This window comes from Chrysoperla carnea, chromosome 1 (genome assembly GCF_905475395.1).
Source record: "Chrysoperla carnea chromosome 1, inChrCarn1.1, whole genome shotgun sequence".
Taxonomy (NCBI): Eukaryota; Metazoa; Arthropoda; class Insecta; order Neuroptera; family Chrysopidae; genus Chrysoperla; species Chrysoperla carnea.
Window position 1 is genome coordinate 12389786 of NC_058337.1, and position 16234 is coordinate 12406019.

The 16234-nt window shown below is 29.6% G+C and overlaps 2 protein-coding genes across 3 annotated transcripts in view; one reads left to right on the forward strand and one right to left on the reverse strand.

Moving 5' to 3' along the window:
* The window catches only part of LOC123305875 (bifunctional 3'-phosphoadenosine 5'-phosphosulfate synthase), a 52596-nt gene extending 48250 nt beyond the window's left edge, over window positions 1–4346 (reverse strand). Inside the window, exon 1 of one of the 2 annotated variants that reach the window (XM_044887714.1) lies at window positions 4201–4346. In XM_044887714.1, the coding sequence (XP_044743649.1) occupies window positions 4201–4224 (24 nt within the window). In that variant the 5' untranslated portion in view covers window positions 4225–4346. The remainder of the gene's footprint in view (window positions 1–4200) is intronic. The other variant, XM_044887713.1, reaches the window with a different exon arrangement.
* A 4110-nt stretch (window positions 4347–8456) lies between these two features.
* Window positions 8457–10787, forward strand: LOC123290777 (gastrula zinc finger protein XlCGF57.1-like). The gene is made up of 2 exons (XM_044871100.1): window positions 8457–8490; window positions 8891–10787. The coding sequence occupies exons 1-2, from the start codon at window positions 8457–8459 to the stop codon at window positions 10513–10515; spliced, it is 1659 nt and encodes a 552-aa protein (XP_044727035.1). The 3' UTR covers window positions 10516–10787.
* Window positions 10788–16234: the final 5447 nt, after the last annotated feature.

The window sequence follows — 16234 nt, forward strand, 5'->3', positions numbered from 1 at the left end:
CAAATCGCTTAACGTAATAAATAATAATGATTAAAATCGGTTCACGTGTTTGGTCTCTAGAGCGCCTCAAATGATCAATCATAAATACATAGGCTGTAAATGAAAGTCGGCAAACTATGGCCAAAGCGCAAATTAGGACAAAACTTTGGTGTTCAAGCATTCTTGAAATTAATTCGAAAAATTTTAATTAATTTTTCGAATTAATTTCCAACAAGCTGGAAATCGTTTTAATACCTTCATTTGGTCCTAAATGCGTGTATTCCGAGTTTGCCCAATCACAGGAGATGTGCATAGTTTTAGGAGCCAAATAACTGAAAAAATAATTAAATTTTTGCAGTTATTTGGCTCCTAAAAGCTATACACATCTTCTGGGATTGGGAAAACTTGGATTATACGCATTTAGCACCAAATCAAGGTATACTAAAAAGATTTCCAGCTTGCTGGAAATTAATTCTTCAAAAAATCTTTAATTTGTTTAGACTAACATGCTTGGTTACTATGCAAAAAAACTATGATTTGATCTCACCAGTGGCCAATTTATTTTTTAATAAATTCATATTACGTAATGTAAAATTAATCAAATTTTTATACCATGCATGTATGTAAGTTGCAAGGTATACTAAGTTTAGTCCCAAGTTTGTAACGCTTAAAAATATTGATGCTATGAACAAATGTTTGGTATAGGTGTTCATAAAATCACCTAATTAGTCCATTTACGGTTGTTTGTCCGTCTGTCTGTCAACACGATAACTCAAAAACGAAAAAAGATATCAATCTGAAATTTTTACAGCGTACTCAGGACGTAAAAAGCGAGGTCGGGTTCGTAAATGAGCGACATAGGTCAATTGGGTCTTGGATCCGTAGGACTCATCTTGTAAACCGTTAGAGATAGAACAAAAGTTTATGTTTAAAAAATATTCCTTATAAAAAAATAAGCAACTTTTGTTTGATACATTTTTTTCGTAAACATCACTGTTTACCCGTGAGAGCGCAAATTAGGCGTAGATTGTATAGTATGTATTATATGGGAATATCAGTTATGTATGTGTGACATGTATTATGTGTAAAGTGATAGAGTAATCAACACTGTATATGCATGGTATTTCAACAATGAACTAAGTCAATTGTTTGTTTTCACTTTTTTATTATATACTTTAAAATTAATAGTTTCCTAAAGTAATTAATTAATTGTGATAATATGAATGAAATAAATTTGTTAAAATGATTTATCCTTGTCTATCAATATTGTGTAACGTTTGCGCGGTCGTTATGGAAGTTATTTGGCAAGCTGCAGAAATTTTTTATACTGTTTTACAGGAGTTTTCGGAAATTTTTCTCACGCATGATTTCAAATTACCGTCATACTAGTCCAAGATCCCAGAGCGATCAGACATAATTTATTTTAACACAGATGAAACCTTAGTTCTGAATAGCGTCTCGAGTGTCTTGTGGAGCTTGCCGTGTGACACCTGGGCAGGTACCAGGTGAGAAAGGTAACTAAAAATAATAGTTGTTTAACTTAAATTTTTATGGCTGATTTTCAAAAACTTTTTGTAGAATATTTTTTTCAAGTAGTATCAAAGTGTCAGACACTTTTGATGGACCAGAACTTTTATCAGACGCTTTAAAGCTCCACAAAAAATAAATAAACTTTACTTATTTTTACATGTCTGATTTTTAAGGATGTATGAGCATGGTAGTGGGGGCACAAATTTAAAAATAGATATTTTCAATTTTGATGATAAATTTATATTATTACTTGACGATATAAGACGAAAAGTGAGAATAAAATTTTTCGATATCTGGCTTAATTTTCAAAATATCGAAAATTCAAAATTTTGTTTAATTATTTAGCTTTCGATATTTCGAAAACCAAGACACATATCGAAAAATTTTATTCTTATTTTTCGTCTACATTCATGAAGTTATAACAAAATTCATCATCAAAGTTGAAAATAAGATAAAAATAATTTCAACCCTTAATCTACCCTGCTCTTACATCCCTTATATGGACGGAGACACTTGGTTTTTTTTTTCTAATTCGTTGCTAATATGTTTACTTTCTATTAAAAAAAAGTTTTTTTAAAATTTGTTTTCATTCATTCCAAATGAAAATTATCAGAAACTTCCAAAATATGTCGTTTTTTGAGATTCCTCCATAAGAGCCAATGTATTTTATATCGATTTTTAATGACTTTTTTCTTAAAAATTTGCACGGTTACCTAAGCTGAAATTTTAACCACATATTCTTTGAGTAAAAGACTACCTACAAACAAATTTTGAGCCTTTAAATCAAACATTGTTGTCATGCTCATACATCCTTAAGTATCAATAGTTAAAATAACTATTGAAAAACTATACTTAATCAGTCAGACAAATTGGAGTGACCAATCATCCCCTTAACACAAAAATTATTCAGCCTGAAGTCCCTTTCGTTTTATTCTTACTTTTCGTCTTATTTTGTTAATCAATAATATAATTCACCATCAAAATTATATACATAGAAATATCCTAAAAATTTCATGAAACACATACACAACAAATAGTAAAGTGCTTAAAATTATTGGACTTTCAGCAGAACTGAGCAAGACCGTCAAAAAAAGACAATTAAGCTACTTTGGGCATATTATTAGATCGAACAAATATAATATGATCAAGGTGGCTTTATTTGGTAAAATTCCAGCTAAACGAGCAGTTGGAAGGAAAAAAATTGGCTGGATGGATAATCTAAAAGCTTGGACTGGAATGACATTAGAAGAAATATGCAGAGCCCCGGAAAAGCGAAAAACATGGACTAAAGTAGTCTCTAACATCCCTTAAAGGGATATGGAACCATACATATTTTTTACTTTAATTTTAATAGTTTTTTTTTTTTTAAATTTTCCACCGACTAGTTTTGTAATTTATGAAAACACATCTCCATCTACCGTTTTACCATAAAACCAATGTTAAATATGCCTACTTTTGAAGTCATTTATTTATTTAAATAATGGAGCAACACCCTTTAAAATTTTCAGAATCGATTTAGAATTAGTCAAACTTCATATAAAAAAATAAAGCTTTTTATTTAAAATTGCCTTGGTGCTCGTACATCCTTAATCTTGCCAAATTTATAAGAACAGAATCTGGGAAACTCAAATCGAACCATTCTTTGGAAACTCAATCGAGTGTGCGTTAATTAAAGTGCTTTCGTGTATCACAAACGTTATTTTACACATTTTTATATAAATATTCCCTGAAAACGTACCTACATTGTATTAATTAATATGGTTGAAATCGTTTCGAAATTAATCAACAAACTAACAAGTGAAAACAAACAATTGACTGAGTTAATTATTGAAATACCATGCATAGTCAGTGTTGATTTCTTTATCACATTACACATACAAACATGTGACACATACATAACTGATAATCAAGTATAGTACATATTATAAAATTTCCGCCTAATTGGTGCCCTCACGGGTAAACAGTGATGTTTACGAAAAAATGTTTCAAACAAAAGTTGTTTAATTTTTGATAAGGAACATTTTTAACATTTAAACTTTTGTTCTATCTCTAACGGTTTACAAGATGGGTCCTACGGACCCAAGACCCAATTGACCTATGATGCTCATTTACGAACTTGATCTCACTTTTTACGTCCTGAGTACGCTGTAAAAATTTCAGCTCGATATCTTTTTTCGTTTTTGAGTTATCGTGTCCACAGACGGACGGACGGACGGACAACCGGAAATGGACTAATTAGGTGATTTAGTGAACACCTATGACAAAATTTTTTTCCTAGCATCATTATTTTTAAGCGTTACAAACTTGGGACTAAACTTATAATACTATGTATATTTCATATATACATGGTATAATAAAAAATGATATAGTATTAATTAAAAATCATTTGCGACTTTTTAATTATCAAGGCTAATTTTTAACATTGATTTATTCTGGAAATTCACAAGAAATCACCGATTATATAAATTTTTAAAAACCAGAAATTGAAAATACATGACATTGTTATTAAAATCTGATCATGACAATCATGAACTAAATCATGCATGAATAAAAATATATTAAAAAAAATGTAAAAAACACAAAATGTATCAAGGTTTTAAAACTTCAATCCAAAAAAAAAAAAAAATTATTTTAATTCATATTAAAGAAAAAAGTAAATCAAATCAAATCAAAACAAATCGAAATACTTACAGTTTTTTGTTTTTTAGAACACATTCTTGACACAACACTTCTATTTATTATTTATTAACAATTAGTAAATTACTTAATTTTATTGTTATCTCTGATAATTTACAATCAATTTAAGAGCTTAATTCAAAACGATTATTGTTATTAATTCAAATTTTAAAAACACATTTCTTCAAATTTTATAGTTTTGTAACCTAAATTTAAAATTGCATTTGACATTTATACTCTCTCTCTACTTCACTGAACCTCGCATATTATTATTGTCAGTTGAGTAGTGATAAATGATGATGATTTTTAGCCGAAGGGAGTTAGTTAACTATTTGAAAAATTTTCCCATATTTCATAACAAGTAAAGAAAAGCGTAGTAAATAAATATTTTTTTAAGATTATAATAAGTGTCAATTTAGATTTATCTTGTTAATTTGTAATTTTAATTTATGCAAATTATTGATAATGTGTTGTTTAAAATCAAAGAGAAAATAAGAGTATTTTTTGTGATTAGCCATTAGTAATTGTTAACAAATTTATTTATTTTGTTAATTTTTTTGTTATTAAATTAGATTAATTATGTTAAAGTCATCGACATTTATTATTTTATTGAGTGTATAAATATTTATTATTTTATTCAGTAATAAATTAATTAATTTTTTAATAAGAAAATGTCTATTTTCAGAACGAAAATTAAAAAAAAAAAAATTTTAAACGAAAGAAACATAGTTTCTACCGGGTGTCCCACAACACATCTATTACCGATTAGACAAGTTATTTTGCGATTAGCATCCGATATATTGTGGATGTATATGATTTATGCTTTCAAAGTACCTTCAAACCATTTTGAGAACTAAAAAGAGCAAATTGGCAAAAAATGTAATTTTCTCCTTTTTTACATTTTTAAGATTTGTGAGTGAACTATATGACCTAAAGACATCGTTTTATGCTTAAATTAAAGCTAATTAAATTTGCAATAACATTTTTTTCTCATGATTTTATCCATAAAATGAGTATTTTCCCCAATATCAAAGTCGAAAATAGACCAAGTATTAAAATTTCATTTTGTTCGAAAAAATTGCCGATTTTCGGAGAGCTTTATGTCGGTAAGTATTGAAGGTACACAGCTGATTTTGGTCTCGAATTGTAGCAATTTTCTTCTATTTAAAAAATTTATAGAAGATATTTTCTAAAAAAACGCATAGTTTTCGACTTATATAGAGAAAACTAAAATGGGTCAAAATTTAGAGGTTTTTCGAGTACTGCAAAGTTAGCACATAGGTTTTCGAAGCTGCAAACTTGGATAGACGCTACTGATAGTGGTCCCAACAACATATTAAAAATGCAGAACTAGACGTTTTCTTGCAAATATTAATGTTCTTTATGAATGGCCTATGTTAAAACAACCTGAAGAACTAGGTCCATTCTGATGTCAGAACATGATGTCCCCCATCAAAGTCTGCAACTTTTGCTTAAGTTATTTTTTAATTGATTAACTACAAAGTGAGATATTTATTAAAATGATTCATCCTGTATATCAAGTTATACTAATTTTAGTCCCAAGTCCCAAGTTTGTAACGCTTATAAATATTGATGCTATTAAGAAAATTTTGATACCTATAAATGTTCATAAAATCACCTAATTAGTTCATTCTCGTTTGTTTGTACGTCTGTCTGTGAACACGATAACTAAGGAAAGAGATATCAAGCTGAAATTCGTAAAGGGCGTAAAAAGTGAGTTCGTAAATGAGCAACATAGATCAATGGGGTCTTGAATGAAGACGTAGGACCCATCTTCATTCTTTACAGTCTATATTTATATTTATAAAAGAAGAAACAGACTGATCGGTCAACACACAGCAGAAACCGCTGAGTCTATAGAAGCATGAAATTTTTCACAAACGTTCCTTAATAGACGTTTAAGGTAGTTCCTCCGCGACAGTCCAGTCAAAAAGTTTTGGACTAATACTATCATTCAGTGCATTAACTGTGCTATGACTATTATACATATACCATATATTACTTTCACAAGACTGTAGTTACACACTAATTTATCTCCTATACGTATACACACACACACTATGATATATACCTTTACCATTAGTTTTTATATCCTCTCCACAAAAAAACATCGCTAAAACGAGTTATTTATTTAAGTTTTTTATCGAAACTATATGGTAAATAATTTTTATTTTTTTTTATATATTTTCTAAATATAGTATTCTACATTATATTAGTTTTTCATAGAGATGGTGAACGTCATTCATTGATAAATAAATATAATATTTGTAAATTTGTGTATTTTTATACGCTTCTCCCATGTACACGTACAAATTGCGTCACTTTTAATTGCTAATATCTCATGTATGGCATGGTAAATCATCTTCTAATTTTAACAGCATGTGTATTATGAATTAAATATTTTATATTCTGAGTTTTGAGAAATTCTTGAAATATCACTTTCGTGTAGGTACTACCTTAAGTGTTTTCGGAAATTCATCCCCTAAATTGTTGAAAGTTTGTATGAAATTTGGTCAATTTTGAAGTTAGAAATTTAAAAAATTATGTATAAACTAAAACGAAAGTTTAGTGTATGACTATTTTCAAAAAATGCATTCTTCGAGAGGGTAAAATAGGGGGAAAAAGTTTATATGAAATTTTGTCATTTTTGAAGTTGTAAAATGTTGTGAAATGTAAAAATTGATATATATGCGTGCTCATGGTTTGAGACAAAAGTTTGCTGTATCACTTTTTTATGAAGATTCATTCTGTAAGGGGGTCATATAGGAGATGAAAGTTTGTATGAAACTCCGTCATTTTGGTGATGAAAAGGGGATGATAGTTTCTATGAAAATTTGTCATTTTTGAATTAACTACTTATCTCACCGATTTAAAAAATTTTTCAAGATAGATACATTATTATATTATCAGAAGGATACAAGATGAGTTAAATTTCATTTTCAAAAAAATTACGGTTTCACATCTAAAAATTAAAACCCATCAAAATGTGAACAAAAGGTGAGGTAAAGGAAGTGAAGTTTATAACGCGGTAGTCTTTATTTTTAAAGGTGAAATTGCCCAGCGAAGCAATGAGCAACTGCCACTGTTATATATAAAAACGTAAGAAATGCTCATTTTGCGCAGCCGCAAATTCACAAATTCGCCTATGGGCACTACAGTCTTTTGATTCATGTAAAATCGAGACACTACTGAATCGATATAAAAGATCGATTTTTTAGAACTCATCGTTCATCACTATTACAGCAGCAATTTTATCATTTGCTAACGTGGCGCCACAAATTTGACGCATTTAATGGACACTTTTTATATACAGAGATGGTTCTACCCTCCATACCCTCTAAAGTCTACTCTCCGTACACGAAAACTAATTAGTCCTAAATTATAAAATTATATTCCTAAATTTTCTCAAACGATTTCCAATTAAATAAAAATAGTTTTAATGAAAAATATAAATTTTATCTGTCAAGTATATGGGGTTTCTAGATTAAATGTGTGTAAAATTTTTTAACATCATTGCCAATAGGCCTTTTTATCAGTTTAGCAGATAAAATTGTTATTTTTCACTCAAACTATTTCCATTCATTTGGGAATCGTTTGGGAGGATTTGAGAATATAATTTTAGAATTTGGGAATTATTAGTTTTCCTGTAATTAATGATTCTTTTTTCAGCGTATAGTTAGCAGGTAGGAAATTAAATCCACTTAATATAATTCCCAAATAAATTAGATTAGTCTCCGGGTAAATTATTACCAAATAACTTAAAAATGGTGAAAATTTAATTTTTGACCTGTTTAGTATACGCTTTGAAAAACTAATGAATTAAATGAAAACTTATCAGTCCTAAATAATAAAATTATATTCCTCAATCTTCCCAAACGATTCCCAATTGAATAAGAACAGTTTTGCCATATAACAATTAATGGTTCAGATGTACGGTTAATTAACATAACCTATAAATAAACTAAAAAATAGGTGTAATTAATTAATTATACATTCCCAAACTCTGAAACCGTGTTTATCGTAATTCCCAAATGATTTCCTTTCAAATAACATAAAAATTTAGTGGATTTAATTTCCTACCTGCTAACTATACGCTGAAAAAAAATCATTAATTTAAGGAAAACTAATGGAAATAGTTTGAGTGAAAAATAACAATTTTATCTGCTAAGTATACGGAGCTCTTTTTATCAGTTATAAGCGCAAGAGCAGAGAGAGATTTTTTTGGACTGGCAGCAGTAAGTTAGTCTAAGATGGAAGACATTTCTTATTCATTTTATCATATTGGTTATAAATCATTTGGCCCGATATAAAAGTGAATCGTGATTTTAAAAGGTCTAGTCATTTTATTAATTTGCAACCAAAACTGTCAGTCTATGTTTATATGACGTCTATACATTTATAAACCACAACTATCAGTCTATATTTATTTAACGTCTGTGCATTTATAAACCACGTCCACAAGTTTATATTTATTTCTTTGATTTATTTAACGCCTGTGAATTTATAATAAAATAGTTGTCAGTTGACATAAACATTTATTACGAATTTAAAAAATTTGTTACGAATTGTGATCAAAAAACAAATAAAATGGAAAGTTTTATCAATGAAATAAGTAATGAATTGTTTATTAATGAAGAAAACATTAAACTTGAAAACAAATTCAATACTGAATTTATAATAAAAGAAGAACCGTTTGAAGAAAATGAAGTGATCGAACCTGTATTTATTAAAGAAGAAATAATAGAAGAAAAGGGGGAAGAGAATGAACAATTGTTGACGAACAATTACAAAAATATTAAATTTGAACAATTACATTCTGAACTAATTATTAAGCAAGATGAAAATGATTTAGAATATTTTCGAAATGACAATGCAAACAAACTTTTTCCATGCAGTGGCTGTGACAAAACATTTAAAACTAAAATAAGTCTAATTTTACATCGACGAATTCACACTAGAGGGAAATCTTTTTCATGTGAAGATTGTGATAAATCATTTACTTCGACAGGCAATTTAACTATCCACAAACGAATTCACACCGGAGAAAAACCTTTTTCATGTGAAGATTGTGATAAATCATTTACTTCGAAAGGCAGTTTAATTGTCCACAAACGAATTCACACAGGAGAAAAACCTTTTTCTTGTGAAGATTGTGATAAAACATTTTCTCAGAAAATCTGTTTAACTGAACATAAACGAGTTCACACGGGAGAAAAACCTTTTTCTTGTGAATATTGTGATAAATTATTTACTTTGACAGGCCATTTAATTCGACACAAACGAATTCACACAGGAGAAAAACCTTTTTCTTGTGAAGATTGTGATAAAACATTTTCTCAGAAAATCTATTTAACTGAACATAAACGAATTCACACGGGAGAAAAACCTTTTTCTTGTGAAGATTGTGATAAAACATTTACTCGGAGAAGCAATTTATTTGTACACAAACGAATTCACATTAAAGATAAACCTTTTGCATGTGAATTTTGTGATAAAATATATGGTTGGAAAAACGATTTAATTCGACACAAACGAACTCACATCGGAGAAAAACCTTTTTCTTGTGATGATTGTGATAAATCATTTACCCAGCAATCCAGTTTTATTCTACACAAACGAACTCACACCGGAGAAAAACCTTTTTCTTGTGACGATTGTGAGAAATCATTTATCCATCAAACCAGTTTAAATCGACACAAACGAACTCACACCGGAGAAAAATCTTTTTCTTGTGACGATTGTGATAAATCATTTACCCATCAAACCAGTTTCAATCGACACAAACGAACTCACACCGGAGAAAAACCTTTTTCATGTGAAGATTGTGATAAAACATTTACTTCGAAAGGCAATTTAATTCTACACAAACGAACTCACACCGGAGAAAAACGTTTTTCTTGTGAAGATTGTGGTAAAACATTTACTTCGACAGGCTATTTAATTATGCACAAACGAATTCACACAGGAGAAAAACCTTTTTCTTGTGAAGATTGTGATAAATCATTTACTTCGAAAGGCAATTTAATTATGCACAAACGAATTCACACCGGAGAAAAACCTTTTTCTTGTGAAGATTGTGATAAAACATTTGCTTGGAAAAGCTATTTAACTGAACATAAACGAGTTCACACTGGAGAAAAACCTTTTTCTTGTGACGATTGTGATAAATCATTTACCCAGCAATCCAGTTTAATTCTACACAAACGAACTCACACCGGAGAAAAACCTTTTTCTTGTGACAATTGTGATAAATCATTTACCCATCAAACCAGTTTAAATCGACACAAACGAATTAAACACTCAGCTTAGAAGAAATCCAAATTTTATATGAAGATAATACTGTAGGAAATAAAGCATTTGACCAAGGTGTAAACTCCTCGTCAGTAGATTTATATGGGAGCTGGTGGAAAATGTTTGCCTGAGTGTACTTTAAAAAGTCATATACATGCGAACTTGTGCTTTTTCGATTTACTCCCATAGGGTGGGAAAGAAGCACCCTACTTCCGGACAACACATTCTCTTTACTTTACATTATATTGTATAAAATAAAAAACTTGTATAAAATAAAAAACAAAAAACTATTGTATTTTATATTATGAACAATTCCCAGCATTTTTTGATTCTTCACATTTTTTATTTAGCCTCACTGTTTTCGAGATAAGAGCATTTGAAAAAATAAAATGTGGATTTACGCCGAAAACCGATAGTGTTGAAAAATAAAGATTATCTTGTGGTTCCGGTCAAAAATTTAGTTTGAAATTAACTAGATATTGTATTTTAGACGATTTTAAGTATTTTTATTGCCGAAAATAAAGATTATTTTGTGGTTCTGGTCAAAAATTTGATGTGAAAGCTATAAGACATTTTCTTTCGAACAATTTTTGACCCTTGATATTTTTTACTTCAACTCGCCATTTTCGATATATAAGCGTTTGAAAAAAACTCGCCTTTAAGTCTTAATTTCAGCTATACCTACCTACATTAAAAAAATGTATTTTTAATTATTTTATTTTAGTTTTTACACTTATGTATCGAAAAAGGTGAGATAAGATAAAAATTTGTATACCATGTATATATGAAATATCCCAAGTATGTAACACGATAACTCAAAAACGAAAAGAGATATCAAGATGAATTTTTTTGAAACAAGATTGTTCTGAAGATGACTAACAAGTTAAAATGTACATAAACAAAATATTTTGATAGACAAAATTTTTTTAATAAAGTGGATTTTAATAAAATGCGTTAATTAATGTTAATAACTTCCAAAAATTAACGCTCTCAAACTAAAATTATTAATCTTCTCTTTAGAATAACAGAAATATGTTCTGTATTTATGTGCAATAATTTTTTTATGTAGCACGAAATTTTTGTCGAATATCAATCGTGACATATACGCATGTATGCCATTGTGAATCGTTTTAAGACGGTTCTATACACAGTTTTCAATGGCGTGAAACTTTATAATTTTATTAAGACTCTTCTTAAACATTCGTCGGTGGAAGAAAATGTTTATAAAGAAAAGCGGTTTTCCAGATAAAAATGGTTAAAGTTACAATTGAATTTCAAGCACTGCGATTATACCCTTTACTCTATCGATTTGAAATTTGGATATGTTTTAGGTACTCATTTTCGAAAATCTTGTTAATTTGCACAATTTTCATTGTTCATACTTAGCTACGTTTTCGTATTCCATTATATATGAATGTGAACAGTGGAAATTGGGAAAATTAACAGGATTTTCGAAAAATAAAAGTAACCAGGGCAGGTAGAATATGAGTACCTATAGCATATTCAAATTTTCAATTGAGTAAAGGGTATAATGGCAGTGCTTGAAATTCAAATGTAACTTGAACCATTCTTATCTGGAAAACCGCTTTTCTTTGTAAATATTTTTTTCCACCAATGAATATTTAAGAGGAGTCTTAATGAAATTATAAAGTTTCACGCCATTGAAAAATGTGTATAGAACCGTCTTAACTATGGTCACAATGTCATTCAAACTTCCAAGTTCCTACATACTATTGTTGTAAACCGTGCAGAGAATCAACTTGAAACTTATACAGAAGGTGTATTAAATAAACTCATTAATTGGAATAATTAAAATGGGAACTAATGTTCTGGTAAAAGTATTCATGGGCTAGGGCAGCTAATATGGGCAGCTTTTGGTCCTGGGAAGGAGGACAGTTATTTTTTGGTTAGAGGGGGGCAAAATTGAGTAAATTCCACAGTACTTTGGCATATACATGTACTTTAATAACTTAATCCATTTCCGGTTGTCCGTTTGAATATCTGTCCGTCCGTCAACACGAATACTCAAAAACGAAAAGAGATATCAATTTGAAATTTTTTAGCTTGCTCAGGACGTAAACAGTGAGGTTGAGTGAGGGTCTTGGGTACGTAAAATCCATCTTGTATACCATTAGAGATAAATCAAAAGTTTAAATGTAAACAATGTTCCTTATAAAAAAATAAAGAATTAGCCACATAGAATTGATATTCCCATATAATACATACTATATAATTTGCGTCCTCATGGGTAAACAGTGATGTTTATGAAAAAATGTTTCAAACAAAAGTTATAAGGAACATTTTTTACATTTAAACTTTTGTTCTATCTCTAACGATTTACAAGATGGGTGCTACGGACCCAAGATCCAGTTGTCCTATGGTACTCATTTACGATCTCGACCTCACTTTGTACGTCCTGAGTACGCTATAAAAATTTCAGCTTAATATATTTTTTTGTTTTTTAATTATCGTGCTGATAGACAGACAGACAGGCGGACAGAATTTGTTGATTTTATGAACACCTACACCAAAATTTTGTTTGTAGCATAAATAATTTTAAGAGTTACAAACTTGGGACTAAACTTAGTATACCTTGATATATTTCATACATAGTAAGTGCAAGCCCTGGCATCCAACAGTTTCTATACAGGGTATTTCAACAGTTAACTCAGTGAATTGTTTGTTTTCACTTATTACTATTTCTAATTGATCTTGGATTACGAAAATGGGGGTAAAATTAAATAGAACTTTTAGTATATTGCAAGATTTTTATTTATTGTAAACTGGATTATACAAGTTTATATAATAAACAAGCAATATTTAAATTGCAGTTGGTAGTAGATTCAAAAAATTACTTTTTTGTATTAATTATATATGATGCATTGTATATTCCAAAGCAATGTATGCAGTATGGTTTGTTTCATTGATTGATTTTTATTTTTATTATATTTAACATTCCATGTAGATTGTAGGTATTGTATTTATTTGTAATATAAGCAGAAGTACATTCATTAACCAAAGAGTATAGTTTTAGTAAACAAAACATCTTCAGAATTGTATTATTTTTATTTATTTTTTTATGAAATATTATTTCGTCTAATGTCTAGTGGAAGTATACTACAATAGAAACGAATCTACATTTCATATCTTATTTAACTTAAAAATGCACAGCATTGACTAATGTTTTTAAATTTATAGCTACGTTCATAATGAAAATAAATTATTAAAAACAAATAAAAATTCACTAATACAAGTATCACAGCATTATGGATGCTATTCTTGAATCTTTCTGCTTGCGAAATAATGAAGAATATGACACGGCAGTGCTGGTTTTAGGGCGGAAGCGACCGGTGCGCAAGGTTCGACAACGCGTCATTCACACCAGTTCAACTGAACCACTTAATGTTAATACCTGCTTCTATCGATCTAAAGGAAAACCAATCTCAGTGTATTAACTTTTATAAATTTATCTTCGAGGAGTGATCATGAGTATTCAGCATCTCTAACACGACCTGTCATTTCGTAACAGCAACTGAATTATCATTCAAACTTGATACGCAGCCATTTTTCAAACCACAAACGCGACTAAGGCGCATTAAACGTAGACCCCGTGCTTATATCTATGAAGGAAACATTTTTTCATCAAACGCAAGACTTTTCTAACACGTGGAATTTCTTGTTTAACATTGAAAAAATCGCAAAAAAACTAGCCCATAAAAGCCAAGTTTTTATTATGCTCCATCGAAAAATCCAAAAGTATACTATAATTAAAATTTTTTAAAGGTTTTTTGTAATCTTCGCCACGAGTCTACCTGCAAAGTTTCAGCTGGATTGAATCACGGAAAAAGGGTTAAAAATCGATCCAAAGTTTTTTAGCAGATAAGCAGACACAACGAGTGAACAGAAAGGGAATAAAAAGTAGAAATTATGCGATATTGTGTACTGCAAGAAAAGTAAACGGTCAATTTTAAATCTGATATTGATGGAGATTTGTAGTGCGATAAAACAAGAAGCACATAATGCCAAAAGAAGCCCGTCGGCCACTGAAGATCGAATTTTAGGGAGATAAAGCACCCATTAAAGTAATGTCTCTAAACTTTAATTACAATTCGCGTAGGGATGAAAGTTGATATCATCATGAATAATTCCGCTAACACTGGAGTCAAAATCCATAAGGCAGCTACATGTTTGATCTCTTTCGGTGATCTAACGACTCTCCTTTATAGCTTGTGTGTCGTGAAACCCCATTTTCACTTTCACTGAAAGTATTCACCTAACAAATCAGGTCCAAAGCAAGAGCTGTACAGGTAGGGTTGAAATGAAAGATTTATTTGATGGAGATTATTTGACAACAGCCCTCTACGTCTGAGTCTTCTCTACTGTTTGGTGGTTAATGCAAAACAGCAATTAACCGTAACGTATCTTGTATTACAAAGCTGTGTGATATTCTCTACGATCTCGCAAGTCGAAATATTTAAAAATAGGGCGGTCTCATATCCTTAACAAAGAAAATACAAACATTTTCAATATGTTTAATAAACATAAACCTCGAAAAAAAATTAAAGTAAAACCAAATCGTAATCTAATATTACCTAAATACATAAATAGCAATTAATAGGCCTAAAATTTCAAATTCATTTTAACAGCCATACATAATTTATGTTAGTCCGCATTATGTCCCAAATAAATCTTTTATTATTTAAAAAAAATTTATAGGCGAAGTCGAAAAGCAAAATAAATTCTGATGGTAAACGCATGAAATAAAATTACAATACATTATCAAATTTCATAAAATGGTACAGTCAATATTTTTAAATTTAGCACCTCTATAGAATACTAAAAGTTTTACGTTGCTTATGAAGTACATTATTAATATTTGTACCCCGGAAGCATAGGGCTTCATGTACAAACAGATTTTATTCCGACTCGCTAAAACAATAAAAAAAGAGGTACCAAAACTCGAGCTGGGGTAACACAAAGAAGATAAAAAATATGGTTTGGTCAATTATCGAGTTAGCTATTTTGCCGTATTGGAGCTTCGTCCAAAAAATGGATAGAATTATGCATAGAGCACAGAGCAGCAAACGTGGTCAGGGGCAAAAATGGGCAAATAGGACCAAATTTGACCCATATTAACTTCTTTGTTTTCCCGAAAATAAAAAATTCTCGTTAAAGGCGCTCATTTTTTAATCAATCGCGTAGATAAAACAAGTTATTAAATACTACCTCGAAAAGTGTCATAAAAAATAGACAGGAAAAAAAGTTGGCAAAAAATGGCATTTACTTTGAATCCCACAAAATAAATATTAAAAAATAAACGAAAAATGCGTGTTTTATTTAAAAATTCTTCGTACTTTTTTGATCCAACATTTTTTGTATCTTTGTTACAGGTATCCCTGCGAATTTATTTTGTGTCGCTTCTAAGGATTTCACAGAACTATCGAAGTAATTACTAAGATATAACAATCTTTATTTCTCTAAACATCTAAAACTATAATTATTATTTCATTGTGAATGTAGCAAAATATTATCGAAGCCATACTATATTATAGACCATTATATTTCTCACTATTGGACCCAAAAATTAAAATGAATAATACAACACTGAAAATAAATGAAAATTCGACTACTATATGTTAATTCCTTCTGATTTAAGACAATTAAATATAAAAGAAAATGGTACTAATATTTTCAAATAAGGAATTGCAACACAATTTTCGCATATATGACTAATATA

Coding starts and splice junctions, on each gene's coding strand:
- LOC123290777 (XM_044871100.1), top strand. CDS start 8,457: ATGGAAGACATTTCTTATTCATTTTATCATATTG. Junction 8,491..8,890: donor TTATTCATTTTATCATATTG/GTTATAAATCAT, acceptor TTATAATAAAAG/AAGAACCGTTTGAAGAAAAT.